The sequence below is a fragment of the Aphanomyces invadans genome (genome assembly GCF_000520115.1).
Source record: "Aphanomyces invadans strain NJM9701 unplaced genomic scaffold supercont1.8, whole genome shotgun sequence".
Classification (NCBI taxonomy): Eukaryota; Oomycota; class Saprolegniomycetes; order Saprolegniales; family Verrucalvaceae; genus Aphanomyces; species Aphanomyces invadans.
Window position 1 is genome coordinate 91,527 of NW_008580153.1, and position 23,091 is coordinate 114,617.

At 54.8% G+C, this 23,091-nt stretch overlaps 10 protein-coding genes across 14 annotated transcripts; 5 read left to right on the forward strand and 5 right to left on the reverse strand.

Annotated features, from left to right (window-relative positions):
- Nucleotides 1–131: 131 nt before the first annotated feature.
- On the reverse strand, nt 132–1,996 carry H310_04787 (TKL protein kinase). Its single transcript, XM_008869287.1, has one exon. The coding sequence runs from the start codon at nt 1,913–1,915 to the stop codon at nt 185–187; it is 1,731 nt and encodes a 576-aa protein (XP_008867509.1). The 5' UTR covers nt 1,916–1,996; the 3' UTR covers nt 132–184.
- A 489-nt stretch (nt 1,997–2,485) lies between these two features.
- H310_04788 lies at nt 2,486–3,645 on the forward strand. 2 transcript variants are annotated; one of them, XM_008869288.1, is made up of 2 exons: nt 2,486–2,565; nt 2,678–3,645. In XM_008869288.1, the coding sequence occupies exons 1-2, from the start codon at nt 2,554–2,556 to the stop codon at nt 3,068–3,070; spliced, it is 405 nt and encodes a 134-aa protein (XP_008867510.1). In that variant the 5' UTR covers nt 2,486–2,553; the 3' UTR covers nt 3,071–3,645. The 2 variants fall into 2 exon arrangements, with proteins under 2 accessions (XP_008867510.1, XP_008867511.1); XM_008869289.1 differs by having other exon boundaries at nt 2,523–2,565; nt 2,637–3,224.
- Nucleotides 3,646–3,804: 159 nt separating this feature from the next.
- H310_04789 lies at nt 3,805–6,253 on the forward strand. 2 transcript variants are annotated; one of them, XM_008869291.1, is made up of 4 exons: nt 3,805–4,385; nt 4,438–5,512; nt 5,561–5,743; nt 5,805–6,253. In XM_008869291.1, exons 1-4 carry the CDS (start codon nt 3,822–3,824, stop codon nt 6,131–6,133), a joined length of 2,151 nt encoding a protein of 716 aa, XP_008867513.1. In that variant the 5' UTR covers nt 3,805–3,821; the 3' UTR covers nt 6,134–6,253. The 2 variants fall into 2 exon arrangements, with proteins under 2 accessions (XP_008867513.1, XP_008867512.1); XM_008869290.1 differs by having other exon boundaries at nt 4,438–5,743.
- Nucleotides 6,254–7,694: 1,441 nt separating this feature from the next.
- On the forward strand, nt 7,695–11,705 carry H310_04790 (serine/threonine protein kinase). Its single transcript, XM_008869292.1, has 5 exons — nt 7,695–7,791; nt 7,843–8,268; nt 8,404–9,227; nt 9,272–10,688; nt 10,792–11,705. The coding sequence occupies exons 1-5, from the start codon at nt 7,774–7,776 to the stop codon at nt 11,659–11,661; spliced, it is 3,555 nt and encodes a 1,184-aa protein (XP_008867514.1). The 5' UTR covers nt 7,695–7,773; the 3' UTR covers nt 11,662–11,705.
- Nucleotides 11,691–12,613, reverse strand: H310_04791 (hypothetical protein). Its single transcript, XM_008869293.1, has one exon. The coding sequence runs from the start codon at nt 12,548–12,550 to the stop codon at nt 11,747–11,749; it is 804 nt and encodes a 267-aa protein (XP_008867515.1). The 5' UTR covers nt 12,551–12,613; the 3' UTR covers nt 11,691–11,746.
- Nucleotides 12,614–13,952: 1,339 nt separating this feature from the next.
- Nucleotides 13,953–14,441, reverse strand: H310_04792 (hypothetical protein; the record flags this gene model as incomplete). The annotated part of the gene is made up of 2 exons (XM_008869294.1): nt 13,953–14,368; nt 14,402–14,441. The coding sequence occupies 2 exons, from the start codon at nt 14,439–14,441 to the stop codon at nt 13,953–13,955; spliced, it is 456 nt and encodes a 151-aa protein (XP_008867516.1).
- A 129-nt stretch (nt 14,442–14,570) lies between these two features.
- Nucleotides 14,571–17,521, reverse strand: H310_04793 (hypothetical protein). 3 transcript variants are annotated; one of them, XM_008869295.1, is made up of 11 exons: nt 17,373–17,521; nt 17,213–17,317; nt 16,883–17,164; nt 16,304–16,838; nt 16,162–16,252; nt 16,020–16,108; nt 15,498–15,961; nt 15,291–15,446; nt 15,124–15,234; nt 14,912–15,067; nt 14,571–14,848 (listed from the first exon to the last, which is right to left on the reverse strand). In XM_008869295.1, the coding sequence occupies exons 1-11, from the start codon at nt 17,499–17,501 to the stop codon at nt 14,687–14,689; spliced, it is 2,280 nt and encodes a 759-aa protein (XP_008867517.1). In that variant the 5' UTR covers nt 17,502–17,521; the 3' UTR covers nt 14,571–14,686. The 3 variants fall into 3 exon arrangements, with proteins under 3 accessions (XP_008867517.1, XP_008867518.1, XP_008867519.1); XM_008869296.1 differs by having other exon boundaries at nt 14,912–15,234; XM_008869297.1 differs by lacking the exon at nt 17,373–17,521 and having other exon boundaries at nt 17,213–17,338.
- Nucleotides 17,522–17,971: 450 nt separating this feature from the next.
- Nucleotides 17,972–20,587, forward strand: H310_04794 (hypothetical protein). The gene is made up of 4 exons (XM_008869298.1): nt 17,972–18,729; nt 18,785–18,948; nt 18,989–19,177; nt 19,230–20,587. The coding sequence occupies exons 1-4, from the start codon at nt 17,985–17,987 to the stop codon at nt 19,704–19,706; spliced, it is 1,575 nt and encodes a 524-aa protein (XP_008867520.1). The 5' UTR covers nt 17,972–17,984; the 3' UTR covers nt 19,707–20,587.
- On the reverse strand, nt 19,875–20,926 carry H310_04795 (hypothetical protein). Its single transcript, XM_008869299.1, has one exon. It carries the CDS (start codon nt 20,700–20,702, stop codon nt 20,124–20,126), a length of 579 nt encoding a protein of 192 aa, XP_008867521.1. The 5' UTR covers nt 20,703–20,926; the 3' UTR covers nt 19,875–20,123.
- A 195-nt stretch (nt 20,927–21,121) lies between these two features.
- Nucleotides 21,122–23,020, forward strand: H310_04796 (hypothetical protein). The gene is made up of 4 exons (XM_008869300.1): nt 21,122–21,960; nt 22,011–22,174; nt 22,281–22,469; nt 22,523–23,020. The coding sequence occupies exons 1-4, from the start codon at nt 21,207–21,209 to the stop codon at nt 22,976–22,978; spliced, it is 1,563 nt and encodes a 520-aa protein (XP_008867522.1). The 5' UTR covers nt 21,122–21,206; the 3' UTR covers nt 22,979–23,020.
- The last annotated feature ends 71 nt before the right edge of the window (nt 23,021–23,091 follow it).

The following is a 23,091-nucleotide window of genomic DNA, read 5'->3' on the forward strand; positions in this document are numbered from 1 at the left end:
ACATACTTATCTTTGGCACGCCTAGTGACAGACATCGCATGCGCGCCGTGTCAGCGGTCTTGTACGCATGGTGGACCTGCGCTCTTGCGTTATCTGTGTAGCGGCGTTGAGCGCGGCGGGAGAAGGCGGCGTCAAGGAGAAGGGGCTTCAGTATTTCTATCTAACAAATCGATGACGCTCCCTACTACTTGGCATCAGCGATGGAGCGCCTCAGACGGTATGCCACTTGCATGGCCGTGGGTCGTTGGGTCGGATCGAAGCGGAGACATTCTCCTCCCATTTGCTGTACCCATGGCGGGCACTGAGGTGAAAACTGAGGTGCTACTTTCCCTTGAGCGACGAGTACACCCAGTCGGGTGTGGCTAATCGCGGCACCGCGGGCGTCGGTCACGTTCGAGTATGGAAGGTCGCACAGGTCCAATTCGTTGAGGATGACTCCGAACGAGTAGATGTCGGCGCGTTCGGTGTAGTGACCGCCAAGCATGATCTCTGGCGCAATCCACGCCAGCGTTCCGATCTCTGCCGTCATCGTATGCTCGTCCGACAGTTCTCGACTCGTTCCAAAATCCGTGAGTTTTGCTTCAAAGTCTTCGCTCAAGAGAACGTTGCTGCTCTTGAGGTCGCGATGGATGATCGGCGGGTCGTTTAAATGGAGGTAGACAAGGGCTTCGGCAACATTGGCCGCGATGCGCAACCTGGACGGCATGTCGCGGGTGGCACTGGAAACCACCCACGGCAGGGACCGGCCGTTCTTCTTGACGTCCTGTAGGAGCATGCGAACGTTGCCGCGGGGCATGTACTCCGTCAGCATCTTGAGCTGCACCAACGTCGTCCATGCGACGCCGACGAAGCGGACGATATTGGGATGGTCTAGCTTCGACATGAGCTTGATCTCGAGCATAAACGACTCCATCGCTGCGTGGTTGTTGACTTTGTCGGGCAAACATTTCTTGATCGCAATTTCCTCGCCGGCAAACACACCGCGGTAGATGACGCCAAATCCTCCGGACGCGACCAAGTCGCCCATGATGATTTCGTCGTTGGCGACGCGGAAATTGGACATGGATTTGTCGAATCGGATGTCGTAGCCAGCGATTTCGTTCACCTCGCCAGTCGTCGAGTACTGACCGAGGGGGTGGCCGCCGGTATGCGAGTTGGAAGACCGAGAGTGCTGCGCGTTGTTACCGGAGCGGGGATTGGACACCCGCGACGACGCACCCAAGTAATCCACGGATTGGGGCATGGTGCTTGGCGTCGACGTGGTGTCTTGAGCCGATCCGAGATGCTTGCGGGATGTCACCGACCCACCAGTGTGATTATGGTGCGGATTGCTCGATTGCTCCGAGTAGTACTCCCGTGGCGTAATGTTGCGGTGGTTATTCTCCTCATCTTCTTCCGCGGCTTGACGACGACGAAGTACCACAACTAGTAACGCCAGAAGGCCGATGGCAAGCACGCTTCCACCTGCAATAGCAATGTACGTCGTGATCGGTGTGTCGACTTTGGGCTCAATTATAATCGTTGGAGTGGGGGGTTGCGTGGACGTCGTGGTGGTTGGGGCTTCGGTGGATGAGGTTGAATGCGTCGTGGTCGGGCGTGTGTTGGTAGTTGTGGGTTTCGTCGATGTAGTCGTTGTGGTAATGACCGGCGGCTTTGTTGTTATGTCGCCTGGCTCCGGGGTGGCGGGCGCTGTTGTTGTAGGGGAAAGAGTAGTCGTGACATCATCCGTTTTCGTCGTGCTTGGTGTTGAGCTTGGTGTTGGGCTTGGAGTTGGCCGTGGGGTCGTCGATTCCGGGGTGACTGTTGTCATTGGTGTTGGTGCAGGTGTTGCTAAGAGAGTCAGAGTAGGCGTCACTTTGATTTGGGCACATGTAGCATGCAGCAACCCTGCAAGAAGAAGGACTCGGACCCTCATCGGGAATCGCCTTCTCCTCGATCTGCTGCCGGAATGTGGACTGGCGCCGCTGAGGCCGTGACAAATACGATGTCAATTTTGTTTCCCCGGCTTCGAACTTCGAATGACTGGCTTTACCAAAGGAATTTAAACGTCTTTGACGAGTTTAACCTGCTCTTTAGCCACCATATCGTGGTTGCGATAACTCGGTAAAATCAATTTGACGTGTTGGTTCGTCCTAAACCGTTGAACTTTCGCCCTCCAAGCATACTTCCACGACGTGCGATACTGTAGACTCATTAGAACGCCTTGCAATCATCTGCTCGGGCAACGCGACCACGTCGTTTATTGAGACGTGCTTGTCGCTTTTATCGAAAACGTCCTTTCTTCGGGGATAGCATCTCGGGCGACGTGGATATGTTCGGAGGAAGTGTCTGTGTGTGGTGAGTTTGTTGTGGCGAAGTAATTTTGCCAATTGCAAAATGGCCAATCAAATTGGACAACTTGGATTTTGGACCAATCAGAATCTCCAATACGGACTTCTGGCCAATCCGATTGCGTTTCCAATGAGTAATGACCTCCAATATTTTGCCTTCGTTTCATCGAAGGTAGCAACAGATCGTGCACGACAAGGGAGCACGGCGGCTCCATGGCGGCACATGCCTCAAAAGGTATGTCATGACGATGAACGGATGAAGCAGTCAATTTTGTCGAGCTGATACATCGCGCTTGCTGGTTTCAGTCGTCATGGACGGGGCTACTTGAAACGACCATAGAACGTAGCCTGGCAACACGTCGCGCGGCTCGATGCGCCATTTGTGGACTTCGTACGATTCAGTATGTGACGCCACTTGGGCGATGGCGCAACAGGAGCAGCAAATGCTGAACGCGGCATCTTCCAAGCAGTTTCCCGGGATGCGGAAGGCATCCCGGACGTTGGAGCGGACAAACCACACCACAACCGACGAAGCGCCGAAAAATACCATGGACACGATCGCGTACGTTCGAGCGCGGCTCATCGCGGCAGCGGATGAAGTGAGCAAGTCCAGAACGATCGTCACAGTATCTTGCATTTGCATTGCTTTGTCTATCGTGTCCTTCTTGACACTCACGTCGATCTTGGCCCGTTGCAATTGTTTGGAGTACAACACCAAAAAGATGAAGGCAATCCCATAGAACACACCATGCGCGATTAGGACGACCACGAAGCGGACAAGGCCAATGCGATGGGTGACTTGCGCCAACGAAATGCACGGACACACGAACGACATGGCGCAGTTGGGGTATACATTCGAAAAGCAATCGCAAATACCGACCTTCCAGTACCCTATGATCAGACCGTTCTCATCTTGCCCTCGCCCCAGTCGTCCAACATCCATGGCTGGAATCGCCTGAGTGGAACGTGCGGTCGCGATGGATTGGGCAGGTTCACGACCTGCATTCATTTGGTATGATGAGGGCAGTTTGACAAGCATCGATGGTCGCGGAGAGGACTCTGCATTTGGAGATTCCACGTTTGTGCTGCGTTCGAGGCTCGGCGATTTGCCTGGTGGACTGGATCGTATTGCCGATGCGGGACATGGTGAAGGGACTACGACGTCCTCGCTCGACGGCGTGAAAGATCTGTCCAACGGAGCGAGCTTGATGCTCATGCGAGATCGCGTGCTGAGGCGAAGAGACGACTCCGACATGATCGCGTCCTCAGAAGGCGCGGGAATCTTGGACGGTTGTCGCTTCATCTTTGGTGTTGCTGCAATAGGGTGAGCAGTTACTCTGGGAACGGGTCGATGTACTTGATTGGTCATATATATCTTGAAAATGTACATATGATTGGCTACATTTTAAGAAATTAGATACGTATTTTAGCCAATTAATCTGCTCTTAATGTCTTGTGCACACTTCAAAAAGTCGGCGCGGCCAGGTTGTGATGGTGGACGTCGATGGCATGCAATGGTGGCGCGACACAATCTATCCTCAGGCCCATGTCTCGAGAGATGAGTTCAAACAAAAGCTCTTTCAATGCTCGCGAATACAACTGCCTCAGATGTCCATGAAGGAGGCAAGTGTGTACTTGGACATTTGCATCGAACTCAAATCCGAAATCATGGTGCGCGACTGGGAACGGTTCTTGGTCCGCTTTGGTCCATTTTCAAAGTGCGTCGTCAAAGCCGTCCAGTGCTTCCAGGACAGAGTTGGTGTTGCGCCGTGGTTTCATGGGGCAATCTCGAGAGCGGAAGCGGAAAAGTTGACAACCCACGCCGACGACGGCGCGTTCCTCGTCCGCTTTAGCGAAACCCAACCGGACAAGTTCACCCTCACGTACATGAAAGTGCACTCGGATCCAGTGTACCACGGGCGAAAAGAGATCAAGAACGTTTTGATCGTGCATAATCCGCGAGAAGGCTACGGTCTCCAAGACGGCGGCAACGGCAGGCAGTATCCATCGATAGCGTCGTTCATTGAAGGCAGCAGCGCGCGTCTTCGAACCCCCGTATGTGTTTCTCTGTCTGGACTACTCTAAAGTTACCTTTTGCTGCGAGCAGATCGTGTCTCGCCTCTCGATCGAGTGCAATCGCAAATTGAAGGATCTCCAGGGAGCAACCATGTTCATGTTTTCGTCGTCGTCCGCATTCAATGGCGCCGCCAGCGAGTATAGCAACCTGAGCACGAACGACCTTGTGACCTCTGCACACTTGGACCACGGCGTTGGACATTTTGGCGCTTCGAGTAGCTGTCACGGGAGCGGCGTCGCTCCCTCCAGCGACTACACAACGTTGAAGCATGGAGATGTGCATCCTCGACCTGACGCATCCTCTACCTATGCCACTTTTGCACAATTGTCCACCTCGGTGGGTCGCCAACAGATCGAGGCCAACAACGGCACCGCCCATCGGCAACCATCGGCTTCCGTAGTCTGTGGCCATTTCAACCCGCTCGAGACAAACCACACGGAGAAAGGTGGCTTCATCTCTCTCGACTATGGTCGGCTTCCTCCTGCGTATGCCGCAGTGTCGCAAACGACGGCCGCGGGGGATGAGTACGGTCGGTTTGGCCCTCCGCCCCCGATGGCTGCCTCCACCTCTGGTGACGTGTACGGGCAATTTGGGATGCAAACCACAACGTCAACTGTGGCGACCACGACAGGTCAAACACCTCTGCTCACGAACGCACCCGGACAAGTCAGCGATTATGGCATGAGTTCCAACGTCCGTGCTGAAAACAAAGCCGACCCGCAGCCGCCTAACGACTACGGTCAACTAGGTCAAGTGCACCTCGTCGATCGTTTCAACAAGGGCTGTGGCCACTTTGGGCCGGGCTCTGTGCCATCTCAGGCTTCTGCGGACGGCACCTACGGCCACTTTTCTTCCAACGCACCTCCTCAATCGAGTTCCGCATCCCTGCCATCAACTGGTGGTGCCCTCCACCCGACGCATCCGCGGAGCGCCGCGGATGCACCTCACTTGCCTGACTACGGTCGGTTCGATCAAGCGTTTTCGACTGCAGCTCAAGCGTCGTCGCTTGGCCACCATTCAATGGTGCACCACAACAGTGATTCAACTTGGTCACACTCCAACACTCGATCCTCCTTTGCCGTCGCAACCGTTAGTACGGCGACAAGTACGAGCGAGCTCGGCCAAGTTGGCTCTACCTCATCCTTTCCTTTAGCATCCCTTCCTTTGACCCGAAACGCTTTCGTGGATCGGCAAGGGCCCGAAACAAAGCCTCCTCTTCAAGGCAAGGAAGATGCCATCGCACACATCGAGTCTGGGATGGCGCTGTACAAGGAACGCAATTTGGACGACGCGATTTCGTGCTTTTTACGGGCCGAACATTGCGCAAAAGCTGCAGGTACGACGGTTCTTCGGGGTACATGATCGATTGAAGAACCATGTTGCGTGAATTTTCGCAGGGGAGAAACCTGTCGAGGCCAGGGCGTTGGGCAACCTCGGGACTGTCTATTTGGACAAGAAGTTGCCCAAGGACGCTATGCGGTACTACATCAAGTGTTTGGGCTTGACTCGTGATGTCGAAGACAAAAAGCGAGAGCGTATCATCCTAAACAACTTGGTCTTGGCCAGCATCGCGTCCGGCGATACCACCGCCGCGTTGAAGTACTCAACAGAACTCCTTGCGATCACGGCCGTGCCGGCGAATCGGCTCAAGATTGAGTCGCGAATTCGCACCCTTCAGGAGGAACTGAGGAGGCCTAACGCGTCCCCTTCCGCTCTACAATCCTGACAAAGGTCAACTGGTCATGTCGGTCACGACCAGGACAAGACGATTGTTTGCGTTTCCACTTTAACTTTGTATGGGCAGTTGATTCAATTTTGGAAAAATATTCTTACAGGTAAAAAATCCATATAGTTGATAGGTTTTTCAGGTGTCCATATTTCGACCGCCCCATTTTGCCTTATGGTGGAAAGTTTGGAGGTCTCAAATGCTCACGATTTCGGACGAAGATGATGGATGCCAATAATACTGCACTTATCTGGAGTAGTCGAGTGGTTTTGGTGGGTTAATCCATACACATACCACTCTTCCAAACTTTATGTCCACTGCTGAAACGAAATGCATCGAAAATTCATTGATCCGCACGGCAAACACCATTTTCAATCGTCTTGGTATACATTCTACCAGTACTTTTAATCGTTGCCTGCAATGACTTCTCACGAGTGCATTTTTGCTTCCAACTTTAATGTACTACGAGTGTTAAAACATCAGGTACACCAAACCATCACTGGGACAGAGCCTTCGTAAACGAGAAACGGATAAACTCGCAACGCACTTCTTCCCCATCGACAATCATTTACTGTAACAGGCAATATTTTATAGAAGATGTGTGCGCCTAGGTTTATCACGATAGTATAAAACCATAACATACATGTATTAGGAAAATAGCACACAAAGTATCTGTAACAAAGTACTACTTCAGAAGTAAGTGTTTTTGTGGTACGACAGCGACATCAAGTTGTATCATATCATGTGCTTGGACGTGGATTGTATGGTCATCAATTGGCCAAAACTCTTTTGTGAGGATGCTCTTGGGCGACCACAATTTGAATATTCCAGGTGTTTGTCGAGTAACGTGGGAGAAGGATTGCCTTCATTCCCTGTACAATAACGAATACACGCATTGTAATACTGATTGTGCGAAAGGGAATATTGCCTTGTTGGTACAACAATCGGAAGGAAGGCTGGCATATTTTGCAAGCATTTGCTCGTAGAGAAGGATAACAAAGCCAACCGTACTCATATCTTTTGATAAAGACAACGTAATATCGCTGATATGCCCAATAGTCCCCGATGTATAACAATTGGCGATTAATGTTGTAAATTGGGACCTGTCAACATAAATGAAAACGTCTCATTAAACCCACGGAGACTGAATGGAATTACGTTGGTGAACTGAGCCCTGTTCTGTCATCATTCGTCCATTTTGTATGGAGAGTAAACGGCAGTCGCTTCACTCGGTGTGGCTTTCGACAATGCGGCATATTACTTGCTGGTCAGTCGTGACGACAGGATTCACAGAAACTATTGCATATAGTTGTCATGGATATATCCTTATCTTGGAATCAATAGAACGTGTTCTGTAGGTTTTCGACTTACAGTTAAGTGGCATTCTCCTACACAAATGAACAAAACTGTTGACACTCACCGTACTATTTCTCCTCAAATCTACATAAAACACTTTTTTTCGCACAATTTGAAGAAAAGTGAAATATTTTCGAAAGAAATGTAATAAAGTTTTTCCTGTGCAAATGCATACATGGGATATTTAGTTTCACAGGATTTATCGTGGCATTGCAAACGCGACGGACACGCAGCCAAGAGTGGGTGCGCTGCATATCAGCCGGCTTCGTTGGAACTGCGCCGCCATGACGACCCGCCGCGATGTACGACTAATGCCATGCACGCTCTATATTGATGTGTTGCATTTATGCTAGTTTACGGAGAGCGAGATCACGACGCTCAAGGGCTTGGGGCGCGAAGTTTGCACAATTGTCGCCTATGCCGCACGGCGCACAGACAATGCAACGGTCAAGTGGACGCTCATCAAGCCAGCATCAGCGACCGATCCGGTGGATTTGTATGTCGGGGAGTGTTCGGTGAACGACACGCTGACGTTTATGTGCGGCGTGACTCGTGTCCGCGGAGCCACAGTCGAACAAATCGCAGGCGTCCTGAATACAGAACCCGACAACGCACCGGCCTTTCATGCTGCTTTCTACAGCGACTTGGGCCATTACGAAAAGCTCGTGTCAATCCGAGCGCAAACAAAGCAGTTTCCTCGACATGCGATTTCCGTCAAGACCATGACCATGGTCAGTCCCAGTCGGTCCGTCGCACCGCGAGACTTTGTCTATTTGGAGGTACAGCAACGAGAAAATTCGCACCACGTGCATGTTTCGTGATGGATGGCGTTTGTTTCTTTGCCACAATGGTTGGCGAGGAGTGCTGCAAACTCTTCACGTTCCTCTCATATGTGACTGAGTGCGGTCGGTTAGGCCCAGGAAGACATTCTGGACACAACGCGCATGACCCGCGGATGGGTGTGTGCGATGCACTCGATCGATTACGCGCCGTTACCAGGACACCCGTCGCAGCGCCGCCCCGCACACGACTCCGTCCGCGGTCGGCTCTTCCGATCTGGAATCGTTGCCAACGAGACCAAAGAAGAAAACGTTGTGGAAGTCACGTACTTGCTGCAAATCGACTTTGGCGGGATGGTGCCGCTCGACATCCGACGGCAAATCATGGCGTTGCGCCTGCACAGTCTGCGATTCCTGAACGACCATTTCCGAAATAGCCACGACAAGGAGCGGGTCCGGTCGGTGTCGTCGGCGCCACCCGTTCTCTTGCCGGTCCGCCCCACCTCCGCAACAGTCGGCACCGACTCATCCAGTCTACCGCAGTCCAACCACCTGTCAAATCCTAACGGACAAGGCGGCCGATTCTGCATGGGATGTGGGTCCAAATTTCACTTGCTCCAGCGCAAGTACCATTGCCAGGCGTGTGGAGAAATTTTCTGCTCGCATTGCAGTATCCACCAACGCCTGGCACCTGGCCTTGGCGGTGATAAGTTCTCGCTGTGCCATGCCTGCGCCTCTCGTGATGTACCGTCCAAGAATGGCGGCATGCACGCGAAACGAAATCTTCTCATGCTTGAAAACGGTCGCCGGTCCACGGCCTCGTTGCCGGCACCTGGAACGAACTCGAATGCACCTCCAGCGTCAGCCAGTTTGGATCGCATGCGGCCCGTTGGAGCGTCGTCGATGCACCAGAGAACAGATCGACGGACGAGATCTACCCCAGACAACTCGAGGACACGGTATGGCGTTGTAGCTGCGAAAGAAGGTTGCAACTTCCATGTAGGTATGTGGTTTCGCCGCAGGACAAGCCGTCGTTTCGACGAGGTCAGTCGTCTCCACAGCTCCCATCTCGCACAGACGAGAATGCCCGATACGTGGCACCACTCCCACAGGACGACGCGTCCTTTATGAGGAGCCGATCGCCACCAAGTTATGACTCAGGCGAGTCGTTTTACTTGGGTGCGACCCCGCCGCAAGTTCACGATCGATCAAACAACCCCATCCATCGCCAGCCGTCACGATCTCATCACCACCACTCTTATCTACCGACGACTCCAGACGACCTCGCCACGTCTCCTGCGGAAGGGACGGTCGTCAATTTGGGTGACATTGGGAATGCGGCGGACGCACTTGCCGCTCTTGCGGTTGGCCAACCCGTCCATGCAAATCGTCTTCCCGTTGTCCCGCCTGCCCCAGATTCACCCGTCGCCCGCGGTCCGTCGCCCCGAGCGTCCTCGTCGTTCCTCGAAAACGAAGCGGACATCCTCGAGAGCCTCGTCGACAACTCGTCCGAATGGCGCGGGCAAGTGGAACCCATTCGTCGGCCGCGGCGCGGCTCCGCCGTCGTTGATCTCCGTGATATCAAGAATGCATCCGAGCTGCTTCAGAAACTGGACAACGCCGAGGCTGCGGGTTCATCCAAGGCGCCTCCATTTCAACTGCCGACACCACATTCGAGCCGACCGCTTTTGGCTCAGCTCGCCAACCACCCGGCCAACCCTGACCCGGTTCCCCGCGAATGCGATGACGATCCTAACGATGCAATGCCGCCGTCGCAACGCAAGATAATGTCGGTGGCGTCGCTGCCGTCATTGCATGCGAACGAAGATGCTGTCACTTTCCAAACGTTCGCGCCGCCCTGTGTGTCCCGTGAAGCCATGTTCGACCTCACGTTGTGGGCCTATGTCGTCCACAACGATTCTGGTCAAAACATGACAAAGCCCCCAAACGACTCGGTGACCCCACCGTGCTATGTACCTCTCCGGCGCGGAGCTGTTGTGCACGCGACGATGGCTGGCCCCGATGGCTTTTACATCGCCTCCGCCCAAGACTTTGACCCAAGCAACATGGACAAATCGTCCAGCACTTCGTCGAAAGCGACGGCGACCTTCACGTGGGTCGGCGACTCAACCAAGGTGGTTTTTCACGTCCAGGGCCGGGGCAGCCACGACCTACTCAAGCTCGGTCAAGCCGTCTTTACAGTCACGATCGCCGTTGGAACGCGCGTTGTCGTCGTGCGATCGTATATTCATGTCACAAGTAACCGGGGCGAGTCGTTCCAAGTGGCAGAGCTCCGTCAAGAAGCTGATGCCGTGCCGGTTGTGCGCCGCCACATTCCATTTCACGACCTGCGCTTAGGCACACTTGCGTCGCACTCGCCAACGGGGCTGTCCTACCGCGCACGCTGGCGCGACCAAGAGGTATGTTGCAATTTCGATTCTTCGAGTGGACGCGGCGTTTGAAAATGTCGCTCGATATCGAGTGTCGGTTTGTGTGGTGCTGACGCGAATGGCTCTTTGGTAGGTCGTCGTGCGCCTTGTCCCGGCGCCCACTCAACCGAGCGAGGCCAGGAACAACGCAGACAACGATCAACTTGCGACGGCAGCTGGGGCCGTGTTCCACCGACATGCTGCCATCCTGACTGTCCTCGGTTACCATCCTCACATTGTTTCGGTACTGGGTGCGTCGACAGACTTGGGCGAGCCGTGGGCAATCGTCAGCGAATGCACCCCGCTCGAACGCAAGCTTGACGACTTACTGCACCAAAACCACCACTACTCGTCGCTGAATTCCCCGTCGCTGTTCCTGGCCGTCCATGACAAAGTTCGCATCTTGTGCGATATTGCCCTCGGTCTGTTGAACGTCCACGAAGCAGGGTTTGTCGTTCGAGATGTGACGGCTCCGCACTGCGTGGTCCACACACTCACCCGGCGCGCCAAGCTGGTCGACCTCGACATCTTCGTCCCGTTTTCAGCAGCGACTGCTCCACACCACGGCGCATTTGAACACGAAACCAACATGGCAGCGCTCAAGTACTTTGCCCCCGAGAGTCTTCAGCCGCCGCACGAGTTTTCATTCAAGTCGGACGTGTACTCGTTTGGCGTGTTGATGTGGGAAACGTTCAAAGAAGCGCGGCCGTTCGGGAACCTCACCGCCGCAGAAGCTGCCGCGTGGGTCGTGGAAGGCGGGCGCCTGGACCACATCTCTGACATTCCCGTGGACCACCGGGATCTGCTCGTCCAATGCTTTCAAGAGGTGCCGTCCAAGCGGCCCAGTGCCGCCGACATCGTAGCGCATTTTCGAGCGGGGCTAGTGTCAACGACGAATTGCGCATTACCCACGACGTCGTCGGCGAAATCGACCGAGCGAGTTGGCAGTGAGACCTGTCCATAGCCAAAAAAAACAAATGTAAATAAAACAAATGTGGTTGACGTTTCCGCTGGACGAGCGATTGCAGACCGCCACGTGGCTCTCTCAACTAGCCAGACGACGACGCCATGTGAGCGCAACGGAGGCACGACCGAAACTTGATGTGGCTCGGTATGGAACTCACAACAACGACACATTTGGCTTGGCACGGCGAGCAAACGACGTGGCCGCACACGGTGCAGCTCTTCTTGCGCTTAAAGATCCCAAACGACGTGTTGCAGAGACAACATCGGCGCGCGGAATGTTTGGGCTCGGCATGCAGCTCAGACATGACGGCCCATGCTGTGCGATGCGACTTTCGAAGGTGGTACGAGTGGGCACGCGGTGAGTGTTTGGCCCATTCGAGTTGCACGACGGGCTGTTGTTTTGCCTTGTGAAGCGTTTGCAAGACGGAGCGGTCGGTCAGCGCAACCACAGACATGCCGTTCACTGCGACCAGCACATCACCTGCTGTGATTCCAATTGCAGCCTCTCGCAACAGGTCCAAGACGAAACACGGGTATGCCACAATCGGTCCGTGGGGCAACTGCACTGTCCAGGCACTTGTGTCGACTTGAATCAGTGCGTCGCCCCATCGGCAAATGGCCGGCTTGGCATCTTCTATCGTGATCGTGAAGGGTCCAGCGATATTTCGAAGACGCTCGACGACATGTGCGAATTGCATTTCATGTATTCGCTGCCCGTTGATCGCATGGAGCCTGTTGCCGGGTGCAATGTGGTCGATCGTCGCCGCGCCGTCCACGGTTTGGATCGTCAACGCGTGGTGGATGACCCAGTGCTTTGGCGGGATGAACTTGACGCCGTCGATCGCTCGACTATGGTCGAGGTGGACTTCGTAGTACGTCGTCGTCATGGTCGTGGCCGATGCCCGTTTGAGCTCGTGCGCACCAGTTGCAACCTGTCGCGAGGTGTCCCGACCCTAGTTTGACACTTGCACTGTCACAGGATATGGTTCGATAGATTTGGATTGGCTGCTCCACCTCTGAAAATCATGTGATTGGCTAAAATTGTTATTTCCATATGTCACAAATTCCAAATGTCCGGACTCGACGACCAACGGCCACCGTCGACGCCACCGTCGGTCGGTGTCCTGCTTCGATCCATGCGCCTCCTCCATCTACCGAGCTAGCCTGTCGTCGGCGGCCACTCGAACGCGCGAGGTTGTGGTGTGAAATGCATCGGCGCAGAGCACATCTACAGTACGAAAGGCGACGGCTATTCGCCGGCTCGGGGGATGGAACCGACAGGCCCATCGCAACGTCGCTCGCCAGGTCCGTCAGCCACAACTGGTTCAACAAAGGGATGCACAGATCTGGCTATACCATCTCATCGACACCCCTCTCGCCGACCTTCAACTTTGTTGACCGACGAATGCCGTCCACATCGCGATGGACAGCGCAAGGTGGCACCCACTTCCATCCCTTCGATCACACGACGTAGTGTCGCGCTTCATGGTGCGGCGGCTGTCGCAACAAGATCGTGAGCATGCCAGTGTGTTGGGCACTCGTGGACCGGTCCATCTACCTCGAAATACGCCAACGAGAAGTACCGCGGGCGATGCCCCTCACCATGTTGCTTTCGGTGGCGGACGTACCGCACAGCTTCAACTTGCAGCTCGCTGCAGAACCTGCACATACGGTACATGTATCCATCGCGCCGAGCACCACATTGATCACGGCTGCGCGCACGATCGCCGACAGGATTCGACCTTTCGTGCAGCCGCGTCGACTTCGATGAAGGAGCGACTCCTGCCAGGGCGAGAGAGCAACAAGGAACGGGTCGACTCAAGGCACCACCCACGGCTGTCTCAACGTGTGGGAGATCGGTCTTTTTCGGACGGCCACCGGGCGCCACACCGTTTACGGCCATCGTGCTGGCGACGCCACAGCAACGTTGACGGATCGATTGGTTGGCTGGTGAGAGAATGATGGCAGCGATCTCGCGTGGGCCCCATCGATGTGTGCGCAAGGGCGCATCGTAATGACTAGACGAACCAGTCAGTGCTGGATGAGGCCGGACCGTGAACCCTCCCGCGGCTCGTACATGCCACAGGGAAAGGTGTGATCACGGCTGACCGGATGGCTGTCGAGTGCTGTGACTCGTATCATGGCCCACTCCCTCGTCGGGGCTTTGCTTCCAAGTCGTGCATCGTCCAACTGACCTGGTCCAATATCCACAGGGAACACATAGCATTGCGCGAAGGATTCTCGCGCGTGCTCCATGCAGGAGCATGTTGGGGAAGGAAAATGTGAGTACTAGTGCTTTTCGTCGATTACCCTCATGTTAAAGCGATTATCGGGCGTGGGAAAGGGGTGCGCGGATCGCATCTGCACGTTGTATCGCTGGGCTTCGACCTCGAACGAAAGAGGCTTCAGTTCTGTCTCATCGGCTATATGATAGTCGCTCACGGTGGACGACCCGCACCGCTCGAGCAGAGGCGTTTCCCGCCGCACCAGTGTACGCGGGTAGACTGGGTTCGACTGCGCGTCGCCCCGTGGGTCGAGGGGGTACGAGTCCAGGTTGGACAACAGCGGCATGTCGTTCGTATGGGTGCCAGCGTCTCCGTGTACCGAATGGATCGTCGCAGTTGGTGTTGCTTTCTCGCGACGGGTCGACGCGAAGCTGGCATATCCGACGAAAAGCCCCGTCCCAAGCACGGCAAAGGCCATACCTGCCACGACAAGCACGATATCTGTCGTCGTACGCTCGTAAACGACGATAGATGCGTCGCGGCTCGCCGCCATTGCAACGTGGACGAAGGCAAGAATTCCTGCCGCGGCTGCACTCGGCATCGCGCGTTTGGTTGTATAGGATGCACGGCTAAGTGATCGTACTTAACCGAATCAAAACTGTATTAATCAATCGTCGAAATGCCTGGGTCTGGGAGTGTCATGTTCGGAGAACGAGGGGTACCGCAGCAAGCAGGACGACAGCATTCGACTGCGTCGGTGCCTCGATGTGTATTGAAAATCAGCTGCACGGCCTAAGGCTACGACTCTGTGTCGTCGGCGTAGTCGTCATCGCCAGCGTCGTCTTTCTTCGTGACGTTCATGGCATCGACAAGGTCTTCCTCGCCGTCCGTCAACACGCCTTTGAACGCTGCGATGTTCTTCCCAAACACATTCGACACGACCGCCGCCAACGCTTGTCGCTGATCAAAGCAACACATTTGCTCGGAATTCCTCCAACATATCATGGTCGAACATCCGTCTACCTTGGTCTCATCCTTCTTCTTGTCGATGGCGAACCGCTCCATGAGTGTTGGCCGCGCCGCGACTGCCCCCATAATGCGCTCTTTATTGCGCTGGATCGCCTCTTGAAATGACCGTTTGTTCTCTTCAGCTTTGGCTTTCGCCGCTTCTTCTGGGTCCTGCTCGAGCCTCGATGCTGAGAGGATGCATGTTGGCAACCATCGATGAACATTACCACAAAATTGCCCTTCTCCGCGCGCCGCTGCTTCTCCAGGTTCGTGACTTCGGCCTTGACTTGTTTCGAAAGCTGTTTGATCTTTGCCATGCGCTTCAGCTGAGCTCTCTCCTGCCCACGAGCAATGTTCAAATGCAGTGACTCCAACAAAACTCGACGGCACCAACCTCAGCTTTTTCCTGGAGCTGTCGTTGCTTGAGTTTGGATTGAACTGCTTTCGTGCGCAGCTTCTGGGCCTCCGTCTCGACGACCTGAGCTGGTTCTTTGGCTGCTACCATGGCTTTGTCGTACGCGCGCTTGCGTTCGGCTTCCGCTGCCGTCCGCTACATGTCAAGCCCAGCATTCAGCCTATGTCTACTTGGTCACAGCCACACCGCAGATTCATCCTTGAGCTTCTGGCGCTCCAATCGCTCCTGCTTCTTCTTCTGGAGTGCGGCGAGTTTGGCAGGGTCCGTCACCGAGAATGCATCGACTCGCGTGCTGTTCAACTTCAACTTGGCTCGTTGCAGGGATGCTTTCCACTCGGTTTGCATCATAACAAAATCTGGAACTGGCGCGGCCTTGATGCGCACGCGGCGGGGTGTCGGGGACGCTTTTGGTTTGGCTTTGGCTGCGGCGTCAGCCAACCGACTCGGCAGCTTGCTGGACGCAAGGAGGTCTGCAGCTCGCGCCGCAACACGCTCCTTGCGCAAATATTCAAGCAAGTCGGGGTCGAACTCCGTCGCAGGCGGCGCGTCGCGGGCCTTAAACGGGGCGCACCGTTCTTCCTCTTCTTGTAATATTTCTTCGACGCGTTTTTGCTTTCGCTCAAGGAGCTTGGCTTCGTTCGCCAGCAGGCCTTCCGACCGCCCCGTGAAACATGGCACACCAAGACATCGTAGTCAAGTCGTCCGTACCTTTTGGCGGCTTAGCGCGGTGCGCTCGAGCGAGCTTCTCCTGGGCAAGTCGTTCCTGGTTCAGTTGTTCTTGCTTGGTTTTCTCCTTTCTACTTGTGGGTGGTGGTCGAGCACGGAGAGGTTGCCTCGATTTGTCACGTACTGTTCAAAGAATCCACCCTTTCGATGGTTCGTGGAAGAATGGTCGTTGTCGCTTGCGCACGAAGCCAGTCCTGCTGTTGGGCTCTTCGCTTCTACGCAGCGGTGAGCAAGACTGCGACTGCTGATTCCAAGAATCTGCATACTGGTCACACGAGTGGCCCACGCTGAAGGCGACTTAGGTCGACGTGATATTTCACGTTGGGGTGCCGGGTCATGCATTTGCGACGCGTTGGAAGATTGTGCAGTTGGCTTCGTCGAAGGTTCGTTCAGGTCGCCAAGTCCTGGAGGCTCCCCTATTGAGCTTGCTGTACGAGGGCCCGTGTCGAACGGAGGAGGCGCTGCTTCGTCGCCTTCGCCATTGTCGTAGGCATGGTGGTCGTCATCTGCCCGAACTTGGAGAGTCGTAGGACGTGGGAAAGAGGTGGCTGGTTTCGATGTTGGATTCCCCTGCAGGCGCGATGAAGTATGCTGTTGCGCGGAATAACGGAGGTGCTGTTGTGGCATGTGACTGCTCGTGGGTGGCCTCACGCTGTCTTGCTTGCCGCGGTGCTGAGGTGACGAATGGCCACTCAGTGGGCTTGTAGACTGAAGCTTCTGCTGGAGGTGGTGGATCTGAGCGTCGGCTGCCTTCTTAGCTTTGACGAGCCGCTCAACCACGGCTAGGTCTCGTTGTTGTGCCTATGGTTTGGCGTTTACAACGACCTTTACAAAGGAAAACCAACCGCTTTGAACTCAGCTAGTCGCTGCAATACTTGTTCGTCGACACTTTCTTGATAGGAGGCTGGCGGCGCTTGTTTTAGTCGCGCGATTTCGTTTTCGAGCTCTTGGATGTACACTTTCTCATCTGGTTTCGTAGCGTGATGTCGCCGGTGGGACTCGACTCGGGAGTCGTCGACGTCGTCGTCCGATGGAATATCTTCGTCATTATTGCTCCATCGTGGTGCAGATGGAAACTTGTGGAGGGGTTGCCTTGGCCCAGATGGCTTGAAACGAGGTTTGTTGCCCTGCCAAACTGAAGTTGACTATCTCAGATGAAAAGGCGGTGCTCGTACATGAACACTCAGGGCCGATTCGAACGGGTGCACCATCTTCGCTGCAGCTCGTTTGGATGCTCGCTTCGCTTCGATTTCTTCGATAATCCTGTTGCGATCAGCTTGCTGTACCCATTCAACAGTGAAGGGATGAAATAGAGTCTCCCGCGATCTACCTCACCTGCTTGGACATGGTGGTCGAGTCGACGAGTTTGTATTGATGCATGGTGCCATCGCGGCGGGCTAAAGGAATGGACATTCGGGACTGCAGCGCGGCACTGGCAACCATGACCCGCGTGCTGGCATCCATCGCATGTCACGCGCGTAAAGTTAGCCTGGCAGTTACCTTTTTATCCGGATGACGAAGCGTTTCGGTATTGAATTCGAGAGGTTTTGCATCCAAACAAACATGGGTGTTGGGAAGGCAGGTCCATCTTGCCCCTCTCAACGACACATTCATGGCCCCGGTACTTGGAGTCATGAAAATTATCAGGACGCCAGATCGAATCATTAGTGTTCAATCCAAGCATCATCGTAAAGGATACCACATTATTGAAGGCCAACTCAATCAAATCGTTTCGTCCGGTTTCGAGTATCGAATATCTGGGTTTTAGGCACGAGTGTACGAAAATTGTACGACAACGTACGTTTGAATCATAGAAATCAAATATATTTGACTTATGTATACTTTGGCTGGACGAATCGAAATCGGATAGAACGTACAATGTATGCATTGAATGTATTTTCCACGGATCTTTAGAAGTTTGACAATTGATAAGGCCAGAAATCTCTCATGGCCGAGACGCTGCAGCGGTGCTTGAGCGTGCCGCTCGGCGGCGCGTTGCCAGACGACGTACATGCCGTGTCCGTGTCGATGCCCGAGTGGCAACATGTTGAGCTGTACGAACAAGGGTGTCCTGAATTGCATGCGTCGCTGCGGTCGGGGTACCCGCGGTTTGTCTATCATGCGTACGTGAAAGCTGTCAACGAGTGGTGTTGGGAGAAGTACGTGAACGACCCGACCAAGGTCGTGTATGTGTTACCTACGTATGCCGTGGCAAAACGATGTGAAGCGTTCTTGTTGGCGACGTTTTCGGGGCCCTTGCCGCTAATTCCGTTGAACATCGCCGGCGCCGTGGCGATAGTACTCCCTGTCAACGCTGTTCGATCTTTCAAATCGTTTTGGCAACACAGCGGTGAAATACTGTCGTCGCGCATGGCACTCCATATCTTGCAGTACAAAGACAATGGTGACGTGGCCGGTCATCCACACAAGTCCATGGACGGCACCAACGTCCACGCAAGACTGCGCGACCGCGTCGCGTCCATGTATCCGCACATCACACCCAGGGACGTGTTCCTGTATCCTTGCGGGATGGCGGCCATTTTCGCGGCATTTCGCGTCGTCCAGAAGCTCAAGTCGACTCAAGGCCGCGTGGTGCTCTTTGGATTCCCTTACCTTGACACGCTGAAAATGATGCGACGGATTGAATGGAGCTGTGGAAACGTTTTGTTTTACCCCAACGGGACCAGCGCCGGTACGGCACGAAAGTGCACATGGACATTCCCGTCAAGTCTAATTGTTGTTTGTAGATATGGATGAAGTCGATAAACTGGACTCGATGGCTGCCATTTTCACCGAGTTCCCTACAAACCCATTGCTCCAGAGTGCAGACCTGAAGCGCTTGGCAGATATCGCACATCGACACAACACTGTCTTGGTCGTGGATGACACGATTGGGTCGTACAACGTTCAGGTTGGTCGATTGAGGCGGACGATGTGACCACTGATCGCAGGTCCTGGAAGCTGGCGTCGACTTGGTGGCGACCAGCTTGACCAAAATCTTCACCGGGGCCGGCACCGCGATGGCCGGGTCGTTGGTCGTAAACTCCGCCAGTCCGTGGTATACAACTTTGCACAACGAATACGCCTCCGACAGCTATATCTTTGAAGATGACTGCGTCGAGATTTTAGAAGCGTCCAAGGTAATTGCATGCGCCATGCCATGCACGACAACTTGTACATGCCTCATGCTAGGACGTCTGTGAGCGCATCCATCGAGTGAACTCGTCGGCGTCGGCGATCGCCAGTCGCTTTGCGACGCATCCGCAAGTTGAAACGGTGTATTACCCCAAGTTTGTCGACTCTGCGCAGTACAGCGCAAACTTGACGTATCACAGCACGACGGCAGATGCATTTGGACCGCTCATGTCGGTGGTGCTCCATGGCGGCGAACCGGCCGCGAAAGCATTTTACAATGCCCTCGGGTTTGCCAAAGGCCCGAGCCTCGGCACCAACTTCACGTTGGCATGTCCGTACACGTTGTTGGCGCACTACGACGAGCTCGACTACGTCGAGTCATGTGGAGTCGATCGAAACTTAATTCGCATTTCCATCGGCCTCGAAGACGTCGATGAAATCTGGAGCCACATGGAAGTCGCGCTGCGGGCGGCCGCGGATGCCGCCGGCCAAGAGAACAAGTCCCATAATGGACATGCGATGGGTTTTCCTTGAGCAAACGAACGGCAGCCGGTGCATCCAGTCGACATATCGGTCGCACAAGGTGGCCATTGAATTGACTCACTTGCCCGACGATACCTCCGCCGGACGCGCCTCCGTGGATGCCCCTTGGAAGAACTTGTGGACTTGAATTTAGAAGTGTCGGTGAACAGGATCATTCGCGGACGTTGGTGTGTGTGTGGGGGGGACGAAAGCGCAGTGACACGACCGTCCAAATTGACTACACCAGCTCTACTGGAACCTCCTCAAACGCGTCACTCCCTGTGAAATGGTTCATGGAGGTTGGGGACGTCGCTGCTACCAAGGCTGCCAGAGCAGCAGTTGCCATGATGGAGATGGCATGACGAACTCTAGCGATCGACGTTGGCTTCATGGAGATCACATCGCTGACCATTTTTCAATGTTTGTACGCTACTTTACACGGAGCGCGTTGGTTTCAAAGCACTCTTCGTCAATCGTCCAAAAGAGGCACCAGCCCACACCCCACAGAATCCACGCCGCGCCTGTGGCCAACCCGTCGCCTGCTCCGCCATACAACGCGTCTGGAAACAACACCATTGCTGCGCCATCCAACATGCCCGCGACTGTCGTTGCAATCACAATTGAGAAGAGCACGTTCGGCTTGGTGAGGCTGCCCAAGGCTACGCGCGCCGTTTGCACAATGGCGAAACTCACGGGAATCGACGCAGCAAACAGCAAGAGAGTGTACAAGAGGGGGGCGTTCGAGTCGAAGAAGACACGGCGCGTCCACTTTACAAACAGCGCCGCCACCACCCAAATCGCACTTCCAAACACAGCGCTTTTGACCGCAAAGGCACGGAACTCGCGACCCATGCCGCCGATAGCCAATTGAGAAATGGCCCCGTGGGTCGAACCACCTCCACGACCAACATTCCCATGATTATGGGCACTCGGTGTGGCATGTCCACGATTGCGGCGAGAGATCCTGCAGCGCCACCGCAAGGACGTCGTGGTGCCCTTCTGCTGCATGCACTTGATGGAGCTGAGCTGCTCTCGGTAGTCCTGTTGCTAGTCGGGAGCATCCGCACACTGTGACGATGTGCGAGAAGCTGTCGGCGAACCAGCCATGTACCCCCGCTGCATGCGTTTAAAGGCACGTCGGTCGTCGTGGAGGAGAGCCACTGCCCTCTAGGAGAAATCGTTGCGAAGACACATCCACGCCCGTGCGTAGTAGGCATCCAGTGCGTTCTGACTAACACACAATGCGTGAGTGTGCATCCTTCGATAGCTGCCACTAGCCGGCTCAGCCCGCCATGGTGCGCCATGCGTGAGAGTTGAGCCACCATCGGCAAGAGCCGCTCCAGTGGACGCTTCGATCGATCGAATTTGATTCTCTCGGTTGGATATTATCACGATGAGATTTTTGTGCATTTATTTTTTAAATGTGAAGGTGATTGCCACACTTCGATATGTTTGTTAACATGAGGCGCACTGCGACAACGAAAAGACATTTTACCACGTTCCTCCAACCGCATGGTCACTCAAATCGTCCCGCCGCGCTGCTTGACGGGCGTACCGCTTGGAGGAACGCTGCCTGATGACGTGCATGCTGTGTCAGTCTCGATGCCGCTGTGGAACCACGTCGAGTCGTATTCTCAAGGGTGTCCTGAGCTCCATGCCGCGCTCCCGTCGGGATATCCTCGCTTCGTGTACCATCACTATGTGAAAGCGTTGAACCAGTGGTGCTGGGAAACGTACGTGAACGACGCAACGAAGCTCGCGTATGTGTTGCCGACGCGGACCGTCGCAGAGCGGTGTGCATCCTTCCTCCGGTTCACGCACCCCATCGAGATGCCGCTCATCGATTTGAACATTTGCGGAGCGTACGCGATCGTCATTCCTGCGGAAGCTCTAAAGACGTTCAAGTCGTTTTGGCAGCACAGCGGGGAAATCGTGACGTCCCGCATGGCATGTCACATCCTCGAGTACAAGAACCGACTGGACCAAGCACCGCCTAAAGCAATGGATGGCACGGCTGTCCACGTCGCATTGAAGGAGCGCGTGGCTTCGCTATATCCCCACATCTCGTGCCGCGACGTGTTCCTGTATCCGTGCGGGATGTCTGCCATCTTCGCTGCATTTCGACTGGCACAAACCCTAAAAGAGTCGAGCCGAGGCAAGATTGTCTTGTTTGGATTTCCCTACCTCGACACACTCAAGATCATGCGGCGCCCGGAGTGGGGCTCCAGCGACAACTTTGTCTTTTACCCCAACGGGAACGACACAGGTGCGTGCAACGTCTCGGTTGAATCCGCCGTAGTTGACATCGTTCGCCAGATATGGCCGCGATCGAACACCTCGACTCGATTTCCGCCATCTTCACCGAGTTCCCGACCAACCCATTGCTCCACAGCGTCGACCTCAAGCGCCTGGCGGAGATCGCTCACCGCCACGACACGATTCTCGTCGTCGACGACACGGTCGGGTCGTACAACGTCGAGGTTCGTTTTGACCTTTGTGTCGCGTTCTCTGTCGACGTGTTGCATGTGAGAGGTCCCATCTCGTTTGATCACACGCATCTCGCGGTCGGTTGAATGCATGCCACAGGTCCTCGACGCTGGCGCAGATATCGTGGCCACGAGTTTGAGTAAAATTTTCACTGGCGCGTGCACAGCGACGGGAGGGTCGTTGGTGCTCAACCCAGCCAGCGCCTGGCACACAACAATCCACCCCTCGCTAGCCACGGACGGATACATCTTTGAAGACGACTGCGTCGAACTTCTGCGCATGTCCAACGTAAGCCGTCCTGGAAGTTCCTTTGAACTGGGCTTTTCATGATCGCCGTGCAGGATGTGCGCGACCGCATTCGCCGCGTAAACGCGAACGCAACCGTGCTCGCGAGTCGGTTTGCCGCCCATCGTCAAGTCAAGGCGGTGTATTACCCCAAGTTTGTCGACACGGCGTTGTACCAGGCCCATTTGACGCACCCGGACGACGCGGCGGATTCATTTGGACCGCTCATGTCGATGGAACTCCATGGAGGCGAAGCGGCAGCTGCTGCATTTTACGATGCGCTGAACGTGGCCAAAGGTCCGAGTCTCGGCACCAACTTTACGCTGGCCGTGCCGTACACGATCTTGGCGCACTACGACGAGCTGGCGTACGTTGCGTCGTGTGGCCTCGACCGAAATCTCATTCGGTTCTCCATCGGTCTCGAAGACGTCGAAGAAATATGGAGTCACATGGAGGTTGCATTCGTCGCCGCCGCGAGAGTGACGCCTCTCGCAATGACTACGACCGAATAATGACAACATAATGCAGCAAGGAATGTGATCGTTGGTGTGCACGATGGACGAGTTCGCCATGAGTGGTCATCAGGGCGTTGATGCTGCTTGTACGTGGACGAATCGATGGGATG

Bases quoted from the DNA above. Each gene is read 5' to 3' on its own strand.
- H310_04787 (XM_008869287.1), bottom strand. From the start codon at position 1,915: ATGAGGGTCCGAGTCCTTCTTCTTGCAGGGTTGCTGCATGCTACATGT.
- H310_04789 (XM_008869290.1), top strand. From the start codon at position 3,822: ATGGTGGACGTCGATGGCATGCAATGGTGGCGCGACACAATCTATCCT. The intron at 4,386-4,437 runs GTATGTGTTTCT...TGCTGCGAGCAG, and splicing joins GCGCGCGTCTTCGAACCCCC to ATCGTGTCTCGCCTCTCGAT. The intron at 5,744-5,804 runs GTACGACGGTTC...GAATTTTCGCAG, and splicing joins ACATTGCGCAAAAGCTGCAG to GGGAGAAACCTGTCGAGGCC.
- H310_04790 (XM_008869292.1), top strand. The intron at 9,228-9,271 runs GTATGGCGTTGT...ACTTCCATGTAG, and splicing joins CCAGACAACTCGAGGACACG to GTATGTGGTTTCGCCGCAGG. The intron at 10,689-10,791 runs GTATGTTGCAAT...GCTCTTTGGTAG, and splicing joins CACGCTGGCGCGACCAAGAG to GTCGTCGTGCGCCTTGTCCC.
- H310_04791 (XM_008869293.1), bottom strand. From the start codon at position 12,550: ATGACGACGACGTACTACGAAGTCCACCTCGACCATAGTCGAGCGATC.
- H310_04793 (XM_008869295.1), bottom strand. From the start codon at position 17,501: ATGGATGCCAGCACGCGGGTCATGGTTGCCAGTGCCGCGCTGCAGTCC. The intron at 16,253-16,303 runs GTATGCAGATTC...ACCGCTGCGTAG, and splicing joins GTGGGCCACTCGTGTGACCA to AAGCGAAGAGCCCAACAGCA. The intron at 15,235-15,290 runs GTTGGTGCCGTC...GCTCGTGGGCAG, and splicing joins AGCTCCAGGAAAAAGCTGAG to GAGAGAGCTCAGCTGAAGCG.
- H310_04794 (XM_008869298.1), top strand. From the start codon at position 17,985: ATGGCCGAGACGCTGCAGCGGTGCTTGAGCGTGCCGCTCGGCGGCGCG. The intron at 18,949-18,988 runs GTTGGTCGATTG...CACTGATCGCAG, and splicing joins TTGGGTCGTACAACGTTCAG to GTCCTGGAAGCTGGCGTCGA. The intron at 19,178-19,229 runs GTAATTGCATGC...GCCTCATGCTAG, and splicing joins AGATTTTAGAAGCGTCCAAG to GACGTCTGTGAGCGCATCCA.
- H310_04795 (XM_008869299.1), bottom strand. From the start codon at position 20,702: ATGCAGCAGAAGGGCACCACGACGTCCTTGCGGTGGCGCTGCAGGATC.
- H310_04796 (XM_008869300.1), top strand. From the start codon at position 21,207: ATGGTCACTCAAATCGTCCCGCCGCGCTGCTTGACGGGCGTACCGCTT. The intron at 21,961-22,010 runs GTGCGTGCAACG...ATCGTTCGCCAG, and splicing joins CCCCAACGGGAACGACACAG to ATATGGCCGCGATCGAACAC. The intron at 22,470-22,522 runs GTAAGCCGTCCT...ATCGCCGTGCAG, and splicing joins AACTTCTGCGCATGTCCAAC to GATGTGCGCGACCGCATTCG.